This window comes from Erythrolamprus reginae, chromosome 13 (assembly GCF_031021105.1).
Source record: "Erythrolamprus reginae isolate rEryReg1 chromosome 13, rEryReg1.hap1, whole genome shotgun sequence".
Lineage (NCBI taxonomy): Eukaryota > Metazoa > Chordata > Lepidosauria > Squamata > Dipsadidae > Erythrolamprus > Erythrolamprus reginae.
Genome location: NC_091962.1, coordinates 5,271,819 through 5,291,327, shown reverse-complemented (window position 1 = coordinate 5,291,327; position 19,509 = coordinate 5,271,819). Strand labels below are relative to the sequence as shown.

Here is a 19,509-nt window from a genome sequence, read left to right as displayed (position 1 = left end):
TGGAGGTGGGGTTTCGAGGACTTCGATGTTTTTGCGATGCTGCGATTTCACTGAGGCTTCCTTCACTGGGAAACCCCACCTCCGGACTTCCGTTGCCAGCGAAGCGCTTGTTTTTGCGATGCTGCGATTCCCCTGCAGCATCGCAAAAACACGGAAGTCCGGAGGTGGGGTTTCCCATGGAGGGGAGCCTCTTGGGAATCCCAGCAGTGCAAAAACGGGCTTCGGCTGGCAAAAGGGGCAAATTTTGGGCTTGCACGCATTAATTGCTTTTCCATTTGTTCCTATGGGAAACATTGTTTCGTCTTACAAACTTTTCACCTTAAGAACCTTGTACTGGAACCAATTAAGTTTGTAAGACAAGGTATCATTGTATATAGAAAATTATCAATGGTATAAGTAATTGTCTTGTAAGAAGAGTTACATTTCAAAATCAACAGATATAAAGTGTATTTACAACACCTATAAGTATATGCATATTGTTCTGTCGGGCTCTCTGGTAGAATCCTCCCAAAAATTCACAGGTACAAATTTCAGACACACACACGTTTGAAAATTCAAAACAATGTTCTTTATAATGAAAACTCACTTAAACCAAGCCCTCTTTTGGTATAGCACAGAGCACTCATCTCCAAACAAACTGGTAATTTGTACAAGTCCCTTATCAGTTCTGTGATACTTAGCTTGCAGCTGTGAGACAATTCACAGTCCTTCTTTCACAAAGTGAAACACACTTTGCTCTGGTTTAGTTTCAAAGCAGGGAAAAATCAGCACACAAAAGGTCAAAGTCAGCAAAGCAGTCAGGAAACACAACGATCAGATAATCCTCCTCAATGGCCAAACCCACAGGCTGCTCTTTATAGCAGCCTCACTAATTACCACAGCCCCACCCAACCACAGGTGGCCTCATTTTCTTTGATAATAATCTCTCAGTTGTTGTTGCTTATGCATCGCTCTCCGCATGCGTGGTTGTATCATTAACTCTTGTTCTGAATCCAAGGAGGAGCTAGATAATTGATCTCCTTCTGAGCTGTCTGCCCCACTCTCCTCCTCCCTGTCACTCATGTCTTCTTGGTCAGAGGAGCCTTCATCAGCAGATTCCACCGGGGGCAAAACAGGCCTGCAGCATGTGGATGTCTCCCCCACATCCACAGTCCTTGGGGCAGGAGCTGGGGCAGAGCTAACCACAACATATGTAATGTATATAGTAACTAGTAAATAAAACACCATTATAATAGACCCTGAGAAAAGGAAAGAAATGAAGGAATGAAAAAAGAAATATAGAAATGAAAAGTGTAAGTGTAGAGAAAAAAGGAGTTTTAATTTTTTCATCCCCCTCCCAAAAAATTGTGAATTTTTGTAACAAGGGAATGCAGGGTGGATTTGATTTCAGTCAAGTCGATTTAAATCACAATTTCAGTCATGAGTTTAAAAGGTTTGATTTTGATTTTGAATCATAATTTTTAAAGAATATCTGTCACCTCTGTCCCGCACGGTTGAATGTCCCATTATTATTGTTGTTGTTGTTATTATTATTATTATTATTATTATTAATTAGATTTGTATGCCGCCCCTCTCCGTAGGCGAATATGCAATATTGCAGAATATGCAACCTCCTGCCTAACTAACTAAGCTCCATTTCATGCTGAATAAACTTACATTATTAATGTATCTTAAATAGAAAAATATCTTTAGATAGGTTGAATTTTTTTTACTCCAAAAGCATTTTATTAAAATAAATTTGATAACCATAAAAAAAAACCCATCTGATTTAATTTTCTAAAAAAAGTCTGGTTTTTAAAAAAATATTTTTTAAAACCATCAATTTCAAACTCGGATTGGATATAATAGAGACTGTCGAGTAACGTTTTTCAGTCTTGGCCGCACAATTAAGATGCATGGACTTCAACTCCCAGAATACCGCAACCAGTCATGAAGTGGGGTGGGGTGGGAGGAAGAGAGGGAAAAAAGAGAAGGAAGGAAAGAGAGAGAAGAAAGACAGAGAGAGAGAGGAAAGAAGGAAGGAAGGTATAAGGAAAGGAAGGAAGGAAGATAGAGAGACAGAGAAAGAAGGAAGGAAGGAAGAGAGAGACAGAGAAAGAAGGAAGGAGAGAGAGAGAGAGACAGAAGGAAGGAAGGAAGGAAGGACTAATTTATTTTAGAGTTAGTGTTTCTCAAACTTGAGGACATGGGGACTTCAACTCCCAGAATCCATGCTGGCTGGGGAATTCTGGGAATTGAAGTCTACACTTCTTAAAATGACCAAGATTGGACTTTAACTCACAGAATCCCGCAGCCAGTCATGAAGGGAGGAAGGGAAAAAGGAGAAGGAAGGAAGGAAGGAGAGAGGAGGAAAGAAAGAGAGAGGGGTGGTTGATAAAAGGAAGGAAGGAAAAAAGAGAGAGAGAAAGAAAGAAAGAAAAAGAAAGAAAGAAAGAAAGGCATAAGTAAGCAGTATTTTTCAAACTTGAAGACATGGGAACTTGCTGGCTGGGGAATTCTGGGAGTTGAAGCCTACACTTCTCAAAATGGCCAAGATTGAGAAACACAACTATAGAAGTTAAGTAAAAAAAATTGAAAGGCATCAGTGTCCGTAAAAGACCAAACAAGTGCAGTTCATCATTCTGTTATCTTTCCTTTTAGATATTTCATGCTGTGAGTTATCTCCCACTTCCTGTAGTGCAGGGCCATACTATAATGCTTACCATTTCCTCATTTCCTCTTTGTGCAAAAAATAAATAAATAAACAAATGCCCTGTTTCCTCTTTCGAATGTATTATTTTTTTGGTCTAGGCCAGTAGAAAGGAGAACCTTGGCACAAAAACCCAACTGCGTATTCAAGGGACGTGTTTTCTCGCCTTCCTTCTGCGTGCTTTAAATAAACACACTGAGTTCTTCCTCTGTCTTCCTCCCCCCAGAACACCAGAATTTTTTTGGGGTGGACGATCAGCTGGGCGCTGTGGCCATTTCCCTCCGTCGCGAAGAGAAGGAAGGAAGCGCCGGCCCGCAATACAACTATCGTCTGATCATTCGCACGAGCCAGGTGGGCAGTGTCCTTGTGCCCCGGTGGAGGGCAGAGGTGTGAATTTGTGGGTTGTGGGAAGGAGCTAGGAGATGCCCAGAGTCTTTCTTGCTACCTTACAAATAATTCAGGTAGTCCTCAGCTGAACAGCTGTTCGTTTAGTGAATGAAGTTACAACCCCACTGAAAAACATCTTTAAGAATATAAGAAGAACCATACTGAATCAGGCCAAAGCCCATTGAGTCCAGCATTTTGTGGCCCCCCAATTGTCCATGGGGATCTTGAGCAGAAAGAGAAGGCAAGACCCTCCCTTTCCCTTGACCCCCAACAAATGGTGCCCAATGGAATCCTGTCTGCCTCAACCAACATAGAGGCGGCACTTGGACATCCGTTTCAATAACCACCAATACACTTGGCATCCGCGAATCTGTCTAATCCTGCCTTGAAGCTATGCAGACTGACAGCTGTCACAACCTCTTTTGGAAGTGAATTCCATCAACCAAGGACCCTCTGGGTGAAGAAATATTTCCCTTGATTTGTCCTCACTATCCTACCTATGAGCTTTAGGGAGGGCCCCCTCGTCCTAGTATTGTGTGACAGAGAAAAGGATTTTTCTCTATCCACCTTTTCTATCCCATGCGTGATTTTATACACTTCGATCAAGTCGCCCCTTAAACGCCGTCTTTCAAGGCTGAAGAGACCAAGGCGTTGCAACCTGGTTTCATAAGGGGGGGGCTCCATTTCCTTGATCATTCCTGTTGCCCCTTTTTGCACCTTTCCCAGTTCCTTCATGAGGTGCGGTGACCAGAACTGTACACAGTACTCCAAGTGTGGTCTCACCATTGATTTGTACAGAGGCAATACAACACTTGCCGACCTATTTTCGATTCCCTTCCTAATCATGCCAAGCATGATTGGCTTACTGTATTTTTGGAGTATAGGACACACCTTAGTTTTGGTGGAGGAAAATAGGGGGGAAAATATCTACCTACCAGGTATCCATCTGTCTAGCGTCCTTAGTCTGATCAGCTTCAGCACATTATTTTATCCCCTGATTAGGGTTGGAAAAAATATTTTTCAGAAGGAGTAGCAGTGAAAAAGCCTGCAAGCTTGAAAGATCAATAGCACCTCGTTAGGGTTGAAAAACATTTTTTTTGGACAGACTAGCAATGAAAAGAAGCCTGCAAAGACTTAGGGCTGAAAAAAAAAACCTCTTTGGAAGGGAGTAGGAATAAAAAACCCTTGAAACTGGGAAGATTGTTAGCATCTCATTAGGGCTGAAAAACCTTTTTCGGAGGGAGTAGTAATAAAAATGAGCCTGCAAAGACTTAGGGCTGGGGAAAATTTTTTTGGGAGGGAGTAGCAATGAAAAACTCCTGCACGCCGTGGAAGATCGTTAGCACCTTGTTAGGTCTGGAATAAAAGCTTCCAGCCCTAAGCTTTTAAAAGCGACACTCTTCTACCTACTCCCTCCAAAGATTTTTTCCCCCAGCCCTTTGCAGGCTCATTTTCGTTGCTAATTCGTCCCCCAAAAAAAGGCCTTTTCAACCCTAACAAGGTGCTAACCTTCCAATCTTGCAGGCGTTTATTCCAGACCTAACAAGCTTTTAAAAGCTACACTCAGAGTATAAGATGCACCCAAATTTTCAGCCTCTTTTAGCGGGGCGGGTGGGAAAGTTGTGTCTTATAGTTCGAAAAATACGTTATATACTGCTTGGGAGTGCCTCTATTCTTTGCGTCAATTATTTCTCGACCTTGGATGCTTTAAGATGGGTGAACTTCAGCTCCCATAGCACTTTGACTTTATAATACTGCTTCACAGTGCATCTGTTCGAGATGACAGGAAGGATTTGAAGAGGTTTGAACATTGGGTGGTAATATAACAAAAGAAAATTCAGTGGTGAAAAGAGTAAGGTTTTACATTTAGGCAAGAAACACTGAAGGCATGTGTATAGCATAAGTGGTACCTGGCTCAGCAGTAGTAACTGCGAAAGGGATCTTAGAGGAATAGTGGGCAATTATTTAATTCATTCATTCATTAATTCATTCATTCATTAATTCATTAATTAATTAGACTTCTATGCCGCCCAATCCCAAAAGATTCAGAGTACCAAATGAGCCAGCCCTGTGCAGCAGCTGCCAAAAAAGCCAACACAATTCTAGGCTGCATTAACATCGCAGCATCGCAAAAACACCGAAGTCCTCGAAACCCCACCTCCGGACCGCTGTGTTTTTGCGATGCTGCGATTTCACTGAGCCCCCCCCCCCTCGCTGGGAAACCCCACCTCCGGAGTTCCGTTGCCAGCGAAGCACCCGTTTTTGCGATGCTGGGATTCCCCTGCAGCATCACAAAAACACGGAAGTCCGGAGGTGGGGTTTCCCATGGAGGGGAGCCTCAGGGGAATCCCAGCAACGCAAAAACGGGGGGTTCCCTGGCAACAGAAGTCCGGAGGCGGGGCATCCCAGTGACGGCGGCTTGGGTTTGTAAGGTGAAAATAGTTTGTAAGAGGAGGCAAAAAAATCTTAAAGCCCGGGTTTGTATCTCGAAAAGTTTGTATGACGAGGCATCACTGTCATTTGACTTGGACTCGGATTTAGTCTGGATGTGACCTGAAACCATGGCACTCTCCTTCTTTCCCTCCCAGCTGCGGACTCTCCGCGGATCCATTTTGGAGGATGCCCTGCCTCTCCCCGTCCGCCACACCTCTCCGCGAGGGGTCCCTCCCAAGAAGCTGTTGGAGCACATCATGCCCGAGCTCAGCCTGCCGTGTCTCCGTCTCGCTTCCAGCTCCCCGAAAGTCCCCGAGACGCTCCTCAAGCTGGACGAGCAAGGGGTAGGTCAAATGGCGCGATTCCAAGAAAATTCTGGCTGCGGCAATAATGCTGTCAGAATACCTGGACAGGTATTATTCCTTAAAGGATGATCGTAATGTAGCCTCTGTTTACAGTTGTAAATCAGGACTCTCATAAATTAGGGGAATCGACGTCACCAGCCCAATTTTAAAAGCTTTTTATTGTTGTTGTTGTTGTGGCAGTCATTAAGTAACGCAATGGTTTGCTGTTTGGCCCCCAGACCAGTAAATGCTGGTTTTCTGGAAAAACATTATTGTGGTTGCAGAAGACTGCAAATGACAAGGCATCACCAGGGGAATGGGTGAATTCTAGTCTCGCCTTAGACATGAAAGCTGGCTGGGTGATTTGAGCCAGTCACCAAGAGACAGTGTGTTCTAGTCCCGCCTTCGACAGGAAATCCGCCTGGGTGGCTTAGAGCCAATCACCAGGAGACAGTTAGTTCTAGTCCCGCCTTAGACATTGAAATCTGGCTGGGTGACTTTCATCCAATTACCAGTAGACGGTGAGTTCTAGTCCCGCCTTAGACAGTAAATCCGCCTGGGTGACTTACAGCCAATCTCCAGGAGACAGTTAGTTCTAGTCCCGCCTTAGACACTGAAATCTGGCTGGGTGATTTTGAGCCAATTACCAGTAGACGGTGAGTTCTAGTCCCGCCTTAGACATGAAAGCTGGCTGGGTGACTTACAGCCAATCACCAGGAGACCAGGTGAATTCTAGTCCTGCCTTAGACATTGAAATCCAGCTGGGTGACGTTGGGCCAATCACCAGGAGATGGTGAATACTAGTCCCACCTTAGACATGAAAGCTGGCCAGGTGAATTTGGGCCAATCACACACACTCTCTCTCTCTCTCATACACACACATACATGGTCATGTGATTGCGTTTACAGCCTTTTGCAGCATCCTACAATCACCTGACCCTATTTTACAACATTTTCCCCAAAAGACATAATTGGTTCTGCAAGTCCACCCAGGGAGCCATTGGCATTGCTTAACAAGCAGGGCATTTGCTGAATGGCCCCTGATTTGTCATAGAATCCACTCCGTCATGGGACTGACTCCTTTTGCAACCGTTACGAGTTATGACCGTGATGGGCAGACTCCATTACACTCGCAACTCAAGGACTTTCCGTTCCTCGTGCCACTTCATGATGCTGATTTCCTCCGAATAATAAAATAACGGAAGGGACCTTAGAGGTCTTCTAGTCCAAGCTCCTGCTGAAAAAACGAGACCCTATACCTGTGATGGCAAACCTATGGCATGGATGCCATAGGTAGCACGCGGAGCCATATCAGAGGGCACGCAAAACTTTGCCTTGTGTTAGCTCCAGTGCGCTGGTCAGCTGATTTTCAGCCTTGTGGAAGGCCATTTTGCCCTTCAGGAAGCTTCCCCGAAACCCCGGAGGCCAAAAAAATCACCCAAAGGACAAACCGGAAGTGCGGAAAAATTACTTCCGGTTTGCCGTTGTGCTGTTTTTTTTGCACTCCGGAAGGTTCGGGGAAGCTTCCTGAAACCCCGGAGTGCAAAAAACAACACAACAGGCAAACCGGAAGTGCGTTTTCTCGAACTTCCGGTTTGCCCATTGTGCTGTTCCTTGCACTCCGCAGCTTGGGCATTTTTTTCATGTACCAGGCCTCATTAAGGCCTTTGCGCATGCGCGGGGGGCAGCACATGTTTGTGTGTAAGTGTGTGTGCTCGCATGCGTGGAGGCGGGGAAGGGGTGTGGGCACGCCTACGCTTGCTCGCACACCCACACGCCCAATTTTGGCACGCGAACCGAAGAAGGTTCCCCCTCACTGCCCTATACCATTCTGGGAAAATGGTTGTCCAGTCTCTTCGTAAAAACTTACAGTGTTGGAGCATTCCACTGGTTCCCCTGAATTCCAGGTTGCTACTCTCCTTGTTTAGTTTCCTTCCATTGCTTCCTGTCTTGCCTTCTGGAGCTTTGGAGAAGAGCTTGACTCCTTATTCTTTGTGGCAGCCCTTCAAGAGTTGGAACGCTGCTATTTTATCGCCCCCCAATCCTTCTCTGTGATAAACTAAACTCACCTAGTTCCCTCAACCATTCAGCCTCCAGTCCCTTAACATGATAACAGACTTGGAAGGGACTTTGAAGGTCATCTAGTCCAAGCAGGTGACCTTAAACCACTTGAGACAAGAGACTGTCTTTTCTTTTAAAACCTTCAAGTAAAGGAGCAGCCACAACTTCTGGTGGCGTGCCGTTCCACTGGCTAACAGTTCTCACAGTCAGGAAATCTCTCCTTAATTTCAGGTGGCTTCTCTCCTTGATTAGTTTCCTTCCATTGCTTCTTGTCCTCCATTCGGGTGCTTTGGAGAAGGCCTTCTAGTCCAACCCCCTGCTCAAACATTTGAGACGAGTGACTGTTTTTTTTCTTTAAAACCTCCAGTGATGGAGGAGCCACAACCTCTGGTGGCAAGCCGTTCCACTGGCTAACTGTTCTCACAGTCAGGTGGCTTCTCTCCCTGATTAGTTTCCTTCCATTGCTTCTTACCGTGCCAGCCTTCCATTCCAGTTTTTTGTTTTCGGTTCTTGCAGCTTAGCTTCCAGCGCAAAGTTGGGATCCTGTACTGCCGGGAGAGGCAAGGTTCGGAAGAGGACATGTACAATAACGAGAAAGCCGGGCCCACCTTCGAAGAGTTCCTGAACCTCCTGGGGGATCGGGTCCGTCTGCTCGGCTTCGACAAATACCGGGCGCAGCTGGACAACAAGAGTAAGTGTTGGTACAATCCGCTTCTGCAAGGGTGTGTTCTGTCTGGGTCCCCCCAGACGCCAACACCAACCAAAAAGAGTATCCAGACACACTGGTAAAAAGCAAAGGCAGTTTATATAATTCCAAGCAAACACAGGTAACAAAAACTGTTCTTACAGACAGGAACACGATGAAGCTTCACAGAGGTTTCACGAAGGCCAGGCAATAAAACAGGATTCTTGCTGGCAAAAACAACGCTGGAGATAATAAAACCCACGCCTCCCCCAAGTCTTCCAGCCTTCTAGGCCACAAGCCAAGATCAGAGACGCCAAGAATCGAAGCAAGGTCACAGGACTCCCAGTTGATAACTCTCCACAAGACTGTAAGGGCGGGCCTGCCTTTTCAACCCTGCTGAGGAGAACCACACCCAAACCCAGCTGTTGCCAATTCAGGGATGGAAATACCTTTCTAATTGGCCCCTTCTTTGAGCTGCACGTCTCTGCCGCATGTCTATTATTGCCTGTGCGTCTTCATCCAATGAATCCAGGCCACTAGCTGGGGAGAGCCCCCCCCCCCCCCCCCGGGGGTCTCAGGCTGCTCTCCCTCCTCCTCTTCCTGACGTTCCTCTCCCCCGTCTGCCTGGTCCTCCCCCTCCTGGTCACTGTCCTCCTCCTCTGGGCATGGATCCGGCAGAGCTACAGCCGGTCCCTGAGGAGCCTCAGGCTGAAACACAACAGGGTGTGTATAAATAAAAGCCACCTTTGCATAAACTCAGGCCTGGTGTTCTGCACAATCCCATCCCTGGAACAAAGGAATGCTCGGTTCAGTACTAAAAACTCAACACATTTTTGGACTATAAGATGCACCAGAATATAAGACTCACCTTAGTTTTTGGGAGGAAAATAAGAAAAAAAATATATTATGATGAATTCATGAAATATCGATCAGTGACGAATGATGTAACACAGGAAAAATTTAGAACCAAGACGGATTTGTTACAGAAATTCTGCTATTTAAGTTGCTATAACCAAGTGTCAACAACATGGTTGACAATTTAATATAAAGTTTAGATAGAAATTCTATTAAAAAGGGATAGAAACTAAATTTCATTATATATGATTTATATATAGGAAAATTTAACACAAAATAATTTCACGAAGATATAGAGTAAGTTAGAAATATAGTTTTTTTCCTTTGGTCTAATGCGAACAAACATGTATTGAATATATTACTTAAATTTTCTTTATTGCCTTTAGCTATGATACCTTTTATAATGCATTAGAGATGTTTATGTTATGTTGTTTGGTTTTTTTCTGTGTTTGTTTCTCGTTAGTTGTTGTTTGTACTTCTTTTTTTAATGTATATAATTAATAAAGACTATTTTTTTTAAAAAAAAAATCTGCCTATCAGCATCCATCTAGCTAGTGTCCTTAGCAAACAGCCTGGATGAGGAAGAAGAGGCTTTTTTTTCTTATTGATGCACGAGTACGCAGAGCTGCCAAGAGACAGGAATGGTTACTCGAGAGGAGGACTCCTCAGGAGTAAGACTGCGGGTTAATTGGCCACTCCCCTAGTCTACTTAAGAACAGCAGAGGCAGCTGAAAGGCTGTAGGAAACAACAGTTTAGACTCCTGTCTTGTGGTGCCATTGTGAAAATCTCTACTCTTTTTTTTTTCTGTCTTGGATTGTTTATTGTGCAAGACTCCTGGGGGTTTTGCCAAGCCTTTGGACACGACGTAAGATAGGGAGAACTAATTGCATTGCTCTGAGTTAAGACTGCTGAATTTACAGCCAGCTGCTAATGAACATTAATTAGCAGCTGACTTTTTAAAAAAAAGAAAGGATTGCTTTTCGATTTGTGTGTGTATCTCCACTGCTAAGCCAGTTATTATTTATTGATTAAATTAAGTTCATTCAAACTGTATCTTTTGATATGTTCGTCACTCAGAACAGATTCCTCTGATACTCTGGGCCTGTCACATTTCCCCTTAAAAGCAGGCCACGTTTAAAGTTTACCAAAATTCTCCTCCCTTCCTGTCTCCCCTTCTTTGCAGACGATTCCACGGGGACCCACTCACTGTATACCACGTATCAGGACTATGAGATTATGTTCCACGTCTCCACCATGTTGCCCTACACACCAAACAACCGCCAACAGGTAGGCGGGTTTTGCGTGGGAAATTGTGGACACGGAGGGAAGGAATGCTTTCTCAAATAATTTTTTGTGTGTGTGTGTGTGTGTGTAATTTTTTAATTATTATTTTTTCCTCTCCACATAACAACATACAAAAGCAATATACCTTCTATTCTTGTTATAATAAAATTGTATCGAATTAGTATGTCATATACACTGCTCAAAAAAATAAAGGGAACACTCAAATAACACATCCTAGACCTGAATGAATGAAATATTCTCATTGAATGCTTTGTCCTACCTGCTAACGACTACTTCACCTTCAACCGCAACAACACACAAGCACGAAATCTATTTAAACTATATGTCAACCGCTCCAAACTTGACTGCAAAAAATACGACTTCAGCAACAGAGTAATCAATGCCTGGAGTGCGCTACCTGATTCTGTGGTTTCTACTCCTAACCTCAAAACCTTTCACCTTAGACTATCTACAATTGACCTCTCCTCCTTTATAAGAGGTCTGTAAGGGGCGTGCATAAGCGCACCATTGTGCCTACCGTCCCTGTCCTATTGTCTACTTTTGTTACTTTTTATCATTACTTATCTAATGCTTAATTTGTACAAATTACCACCCTATAATTGTTTGACAAAATAAATAAATAAAATAAATAAATCAGTGTCAATCCTAAGTGGACAGTTTGATTTCACAGATGTTTGATTTCCTTGGAGTTATATTCGGTTTTTTAAGTGTTCCCTTTATTTTTTTTGAGCAGTATATATTCCAAATACAGATTCTTAAATCCCATCGATTGAATTTGAGTATCCATCACACTCTTTTACTCCATTCTTTCTAATTTTGTCATTTGTCTCCTCCCCTTCCGTAACAGTTTAAAGACCTATGTGTGCTGCCAGGCTTGGGGTCATTAGACCATAGCCCCCTGTCTGGCAAGTGTAGTATGTCTTGCTGTGTGAATGAGAATGAATGGTTTTAAATGTTATTAGAGTTTTAAAAGTTTTTTAGCTATATTAATTGGGTTTTTTAGATATGTATACGGTATATTGCCCCGAGTCCTCGGAGGAGGATGACATACAAATCTAATTAATAATAATAATAGTAATAATAATTAATAATAATCATAATAATAATCATAATAATGTTTTGATATGTTGTGAGTCGCCCCGAATCCTTGGAGAGGGGCGGCATACAAATCCAATAAATAAATAAATGAATTATACAATAATTAATGTTCCTCTAAAGATTAGTAAAAACAATATCTTTAAGATCTTAAATAGAAACATAGAAGTCTGACGGCAGAAAAAGACCTCATGGTCCATCTAGTCTGCCCTTATACTATTTTCTGTATTTTTATCTTAGGATGGATATATGTTTATCCCAGGCATGTTTAAATTCAGTTACTGTGGATTTATCTACCACGTCTGCTGGAAGTTTGTTCCAAGGATCTACTACTGTTTCAGTAAAATAATATTTTCTCATGTTGCTTTTGATCTTTCCCCCAACTAACTTCAGATTGTGTCCCCTTGTTCTTGTGTTCACTTTCCTATTAAAAACACTTCCCTCCTGGATCTTATTTAACCTTTAATATATGTAAATGTTTCGATCATGTCCCCCCTTTTCGTTCTGTCCTCCAGACTAAATGATAAGCTATAGTGCCTCCTTCCCTGTTTATACACATTTGAGAAATGACTAAAAATCCTTATAGAAACATAGAAGATTGATGGCAAAAAAAGACCTTAAGGTCGCCCTTATACTATTTCCTGTATTTTATTTTAGGATTGATATATGTTTATTTCCTGTATTTTATCTTAGGATTGATATATGTTTATCCCAGGTATGTTTAAATTCTGTTACTATGGATTTACCAGCCACGTCTGCTGGAAGTTTGTTCCAAGCATCTACTACTCTTTCAGTAAAATAATATTTATTTTAATAAGATCAAACCTTATTTTATCTATTAATAAGTATATTACATATTTACAATATACCTTATAACCTTATATATTTATAATCAGAATAGAATAGAATGAAATCAGAATAGAATAGAGGAAAGCATAGAATAGGAATAGAATAGAGGAAAGAATAGAGTAGAATAGGAGAAGAGAGTTCTGAACAGAATAGAAAAGAAAAAAGGAAGGGAAAAGAAAAGAAAATATAGAATAGAACTTCTTTATTGGCCAAGCATGATTGGCTATAGACATAAGGAATTTGTCTCTGGTATATAAGCTCTCAGTGTATGTATAAGCAGCATGTTGTAAATCACAAATCTTAAAATACGGCCATCCTAAATCCTAGATACAGCACTCAGTGATAGCCACAGGATACTAAAGCAGCCGCTATAAATAAATAGAGTGCTAAATAAAAGCAATCAACCTCAATCATGAGATACAACAACAAGGAGTTACAGTGGTAGGAACCTAAGGAATTAGAGAATAGGACAGGTGAGAAGGGTGCAGCCCTACTACTATAGAGTAGGAGTCTGGACTATAGAGTATGGATTGATATCCTCTCTTGTTTATTCTTCTCTTTCAGCTCTTAAGGAAACGACACATTGGGAATGACATTGTCACCATCATCTTCCAAGAACCCGGAGCCCTCCCCTTCACCCCCCGCTTGGTTCGCTCCCAGTTCCAGCACGTTTTCATTGTGGTTAGAGTACACCAGTCCTCCTCGGATCATACCACCTACAGGTGAGGAATTTGGGGGGGGGGGAGTGTTGACAAAGCCATCCTGACTTTTCAAAATACCGTATAAGACGCACCCCATCATATAAAACCTACGTACTTACCAACACATATATCTCCAATGTATAAGATTATGCCAAGATATTTTTCTTGATATAAAAATTCCCAAATCTCAGTTGTTCAATCTATCCAAAAATAAGAGGCTATAGCCAATTTTTAGTTAAAAAAAACAATACTCTGCATTTTCAGTTCTAATAATAATAATCAAATTCTTAATTTTTCAACTTCATTTCAAACCTATTTTCCATTTAATTCTAAACATGTGTTACGTATTTAACTAAGCTGCCACCTTTTCTCTTTCTGTCATCCATGTTTGTCAATTCTATTCCTCATTTCTTTATCTTTTTTCCTACATTACATTTTCATTTAATTACCGTATTTTCCGGCGTATAAGACGACTGGGTGTATAAGACGACCCCCTAACTTTTCCAGTTAAAATATAGAATTTGAGATATACTCGCCGTATAAGACTACCCCTCTTCTGGCGCTACCGGCTGGTGTCGGAGGCGTCGGAGCAGTTCGCGGCACTGGCGAGGGAGCTTCGCGCCCAGGAGAGTCTCCCTTACGCAGCCTGGTGCCAGCTTTCTCTTTCCGTGGTGGCGGCGGCAGGCTCCGGAGGGAGCTCGGGCGGTGGCGAGAAGACGGGATTCCGGGTGCCGAGCGCCACCTGCCCGCCGTTCCAGCGCCTCGGCCTGCTCGCCCGGCCTCTTGCCCGGCGCGGAGAGCAAAGGCGGCGGCGGGAGTAGCGGAGGCGAGGCGGAGAAGAAAGAAGCGGCGGATAGCTGGCGAGGCACCGGCTAGAGGGCTGGCCGCCGCCGCTCCCCGCCGCCGGCTTTGCTGGGGTCGAGTGCCACGCCCGGCGGCAGGAACTGCGGGGGGTAGCCGGCGTACGCTCCGGCTAACGAGCCCTTGCCGCAGCTATCCGCCGCTTCTTTCTTCTCCGCCTCGCCTCCGCTACTCCCGCCGCCACCTTTGCTCTCCCCGCCGGGCAAGAGGCGAAGGCGGCGGCGGGAGTAGCGGAGGCGAGGTGGAGAAGAAGTGGCGGATAGCTGCGGCAAGGCTCGTTACGCCGTCTACCCCCCGCAGTTCCTGCCGCCGGGTGTGGCGCTCAACCCCAGCAAAGCCGGCGGCGGGAGCGGCGGCAAAGCGGCGGGGTCCAGCCCTCTAGCCGGTGCCTCGCCAGCTATCCGCCGCTTCTTTCTTCTCCGCCTCGCCTCCGCTACTCCCGCCGCCGCCTTTGCTCTCCCCGCCAGGCAAGAGGCCGGGCGAGCAGGCCGAGGCGCTGGAACGGCGGGCAGGTGGCGCTCGGCACCCGGAATCCCGTCTTCTCGCCACCCGCCCGAGCTCCCTCCGGAGCCTGCCGCCGCCACCGCGCTTCCTCCGCCGGCCGAGGAGTCCTTCTTATCCACGCCGGTAGTAATGGGATACTGATCACACATTCTACAGCCTGTGTTATCAGTATCCGGCGAATTTCCTATACTGTGGAATCAGTATCCGACGTATAAGACGACCCCCCACTTTGGAAAAGATTTTCAGGGGTTAAAAAGTCATCTTATACGCCGGAAAATACGGTACCGTATTTTTTGGAGTATAAGACACATCTTTTTCCTCCCCAAAAGAGGCTGATAATTTGGGCGCATCTTATACACTAAATGTAGCCTTTTTTCAGCCCTAACCAGGTGCTATCAATCTTCCCAGCTCTTACCTTGCAAGCTCTTTCATTGTTTCTCTATGCGAAGAATGTTTTCCAAGCCCTGAGTCTTTACAGGGGGTTTTCCCCATTGCTCTAACTTGCTCCGAATAAGTTTCTTCCCAGCTCTTACCTTGCAGGCTCTTTTAATGCTTCTCTCTGCGAAGAATGTTTTCCAAGTCCTAAATCTTTGCAGGATTTTTTATTGCTCTAACTTGCTTCAAATAAGTTTCTTTCCAGCCCTAACCAGGTGCTAACAATATTCTTACCAGCTTGCAAGCTTTTTCATTGTTACTCTCTGCAAAGAATGTTTTCCAAGCCCTAAGACTTTACAGGTTTTTTTTCCATTGCTCTAACTTGCTCCGAATAAGTTTCTTTCCAGCCCTAACCAGGTGCTAACAATATTCCCAGCTCTTACCAGCTTGCAAGCTCTTTCATTGTTACTCACTGCTAATAAAGTTTTTTTAAAGCCTTAACCAGGGGATAAAATAATGTGCTGGCTAAGGACGCTGGCCAGATGGATACCTGGTAAGCAAATTCTTAAGCAGAGCCAAGGTGGCACAGTGGGTAGAGTGCAATACTGCAAGCCACTAAAGCTGACTGCTAGATCTACAAGTGAGCGGTTACTATCTAAATCTCTATCATCTATCTATCTATCTATCTAAATCTCTATCATCTATCTATCTATCTATCTATCTATCTATCTATCTATCTATCTATCTATCTATCTATCTATTTTGTCCAATACATAATGCACATTGAAGAGAAAGATATGTAATAATATAAGTAAAGAAAAGAATAGAAGAAAAGATATAAAAGTATAGGTGAACATATTTGAAAGGAAGAAAAGATAAATGAGATAAGGAGAGACAATTGGACAGGGGACGGAAGGCACATCAGTGCACTTATGTACGCCCCTTACTGACCTCTAAGGAACCTGGAGAGGTCAATCGTGGATAGTCTAAGGGAAAAAGGTTTGGGGTTAGGGGTTGACACCACTGAGTCAGGTAATGAGTTCCACGCTTCGACAACTCGGTTGCTGAAGTCATATTTTTTACAGTCAAGTTTGGAGCGGTTAATATTAAGTTTGAATCTGTTGCGTGCTCTTGTGTTGTTGCGATTGAAGTGGAAATAGTCATTGACAGGTAGAACGTTGCAGCATATGATCTTGTGGGCAATACTTAGATCGTGTTTTAGGCGTCGTAGTTCTAAGCTTTCTAGACCTAGGATCTAAATCTAAATCTAAACCATTTTTATTTTCAACCCAATTGTAAGATTTCGACAACTAAAACCTGTAGAGAAGCCAACAGGGACTATAACTTTATTGTCACTTAGTGTAACTTTATTGTCACTTTTAATGCACGCTACTCGGCCTATATTAAAATGGATAGCCTCCGTCGTGTTGAAATCATTGAGTTAAAGAGTTCAACTCTCCCCATTTCCTTTACAGGAAAGCTAACCTCATTGTGGCCTACCAGTTTGGGTCTGTCGTGACATTTGAATAACATCAGTCTGATTTCCTGGGTGGTAAACTTTAGGCCCACCTCCTTCACGTCACAGTGCGAAAATTCACTTTCACATCCTTTTTTTTCTTTTTAATTTTTCTGTGCACAATTGGCAGGGTGAACACAGGAACTAGAGTAGATCACGCGGCTCGACCTCTCCCTAACGCTTGTACACTTGTCTGACCTGTGCCTTGGGCATCCCCTGATACCCTTTTGCACCCTTGACCACGGCGCCCCAGACTCACAACTCTGGGTAGCCATCCTGTTATATTGATTAAAGCTCCTCACTGTCAGGAAATTCCTCCTTATCCAGTTTGAATCTCTCTTTAAGACTCTTCCGTCTGCGATTTATTTTATTTTATTATTTTATTTTATTTGGTGCGTACGCATGTGATGATGTCTGTTTTATAATAAATGGGTTTTATCACGGGGTTTAGTTTTAGATATTATTATTATTCGACTTCTCTTATTGCTTTGTATTTATTTATTTACTTACTTACTTACTTACTTACTTACTCACTCACTCACTCACTCACTCACTCACTCACTCACTCACTTACTTATTAGATTTGTATGCCGCCCCTCTCCGAAGACTCGGAGCGGCTCACAACAATATAACAGTACAAATCCAATTGATTAAAACAATAAAAAAAAACCTTTAATATAAAAAGCAATCATACATCTCATATAAACCATACATAAACCATGTATCTTTTTGTATTTGTATTATTATTTACAATTTATGCATGGTATGTTTGTATGTATGTTTGGTTTTATAATAAGGGTTTTTTAGTTGTTTTAGTATTGGATTGTTACATGCTGTTTTTTATGTTGTATTCCCATTCCCATTCCCTATTCTTAATAAATTAATAAAGTATTTTTTTTAAAAAAGAAGTTGAATAAATAGTAATAATAATAATAATAATAATAATAATAATAATAATAATAATAATTCATTAGATTTGTATGCCGCCCCTCTCCGAAGACTCGGGGCGGCTCACAACAATAACAATACAATATACAATAATCCCTCGCTACTTCACGGTTCATCTTTCGCGGATTCTCTACTTCACGGGTTTTCAAAAGGGGCTTAAATCCATTGAAAATTTTAAGTCTATTAAAAATTCATAAAATTCTTCTACAGTACTACTGTACTCTATTAAAGAAACCGGTTTACAGAGTCAGCCTCTTGCCCCCAACAATCTGGGTCCTCATTTTACCCAACTTGGAAGGACGGAAGGCTGAGTCAACCTTGAGCCGGTGGTGAGATTCGAACTGGTGAACTACAGCCAGCCGAAGCAACTTGCAGTGCAGAGGATGGGCCTAGATATATTCCCTTCCTTTTTCTTTGATGCTTTTGATAACAATGACAGCAACCTCCCCCCCCTCCCCAAAAGGCCATAAAGTTGTGTTGTTGATTCACACTTACGCATGTGATGCGTTGGAAAACTTCGTGCGCATGAGAATTCTCTCGGTCGAATGTGCTGTGGTTTTTAACCATGAATCAGAAATCATTTGCACACCAAATTCTGCACTGACGGGAAATGACGGTGCCTTTATTTTTGTCAAAGTGTGTTCTTTTGTTTTTAAAAAAATAATCCCATCTGCCTCACGCAGATTGTAAGAGAGTCTGCAGGGTCAAAACTCCTCCAAGGAAAAAGCTTTGATTTGCAGCAATAAACCTGGACCGGGACTCACTGCTCACAGTCACTCATGCCCTCATCACCTCGAGGCTCAACTACTGCAACGCTCTCTACATGGGGCTGCCTTTGAAAAGTGTTCGGAGACTTCAGATCGTGCAGAATGTAGCTGCGAGAGCAGTCATGGGCTTTCCTAAATTTGCCTATGTTACTCCAACACTCCGCAGTCTGCATTGGTTGCTGATCGATTTCCGGTCACAATTCAAAGTGTTGGTTATGACCTATAAAGCCCTTCATGGCATCGGACCAGAATATCTCCGGGACCGCCTTCTGCCACACAAATCCCAGCGACCAGTTAGGTCCCACAGAGTGGGTCTTCTCCGGGTCCCGTCGACTAAACAATGTCGTCTGGCGGGACCCAAGGGAAGAACCTTCTCTGTGGCGGCCCCGACCCTCTGGAACCAACTCCCCCCAGATATCAGAGTTGCCCCCACTCTCCTTGCCTTTCGTAAGCTCCTCAAAACCCACCTCTGTCGTCAGGCATGGGGGAACTGAGATATTCTTTCCCCCTAGGCCTTTACAATTTATGCATGGTATGTTTGTATGTGTGATTGGTTCTTTAAATTGGGGGTTTTTAGATTATTTTTAATATTAGATTTGTTTACATTGTCTTTTTATTGTTGTTAGCCCCCCCTCAAGTCTGCAGAGAGGGGCAGCATACAAATCTGATTAATATAATATATATATAATATAAATGCTCACTTGGCAGAGGTGAATTGCGTGCCCTTATTCGATTATCTTAAAAATCCTGTTTGGGGAAATATCCATAAAGTTTCTACGTCATCCAGGTCACGATTGTCCCAAAGGTGCTTTTTTTTTTTTCCAGTTGGCAACTGGACTTTCAGGGTTTTTTTTTTCTCTTTGAAGATGTTTCCCTTCTCATCCAAAAGCTTCTTCAGCTCTGACTGGGTGGTGGGGAATGGAAAGATTGACATTCTTTGCAGATAGCTGGTCATTTGTATTCTTTTTAGAGGGATCCATTCCTACTCCCACACCATTCAAAGGGTGTTTATCTCATCTGTAGCTCTACCTACCTATCTACCTACCTGCATTGGTTGCCGATCGGTTTCCGGTCACAATTCAAAGTGTTGGTTATGACCTATAAAGCCCTTCATGGCATCGGACCAGAATATC

At 43.3% G+C, this 19,509-nt stretch overlaps 1 protein-coding gene across 3 annotated transcripts in view; it reads left to right on the top strand.

Annotated features, from left to right (window-relative positions):
• The window catches only part of SIPA1 (signal-induced proliferation-associated 1), an 84,564-nt gene that overhangs the window by 23,068 nt on the left and 41,987 nt on the right, over nucleotides 1–19,509 (top strand). For all 3 annotated transcript variants that reach the window (XM_070766037.1, XM_070766036.1, XM_070766035.1), the window contains 5 exons: nucleotides 2,916–3,040; nucleotides 5,665–5,853; nucleotides 8,431–8,605; nucleotides 10,639–10,742; nucleotides 13,269–13,426. In XM_070766037.1, the coding sequence (XP_070622138.1) occupies nucleotides 2,916–3,040; nucleotides 5,665–5,853; nucleotides 8,431–8,605; nucleotides 10,639–10,742; nucleotides 13,269–13,426 (751 nt within the window). The remainder of the gene's footprint in view (nucleotides 1–2,915; nucleotides 3,041–5,664; nucleotides 5,854–8,430; nucleotides 8,606–10,638; nucleotides 10,743–13,268; nucleotides 13,427–19,509) is intronic.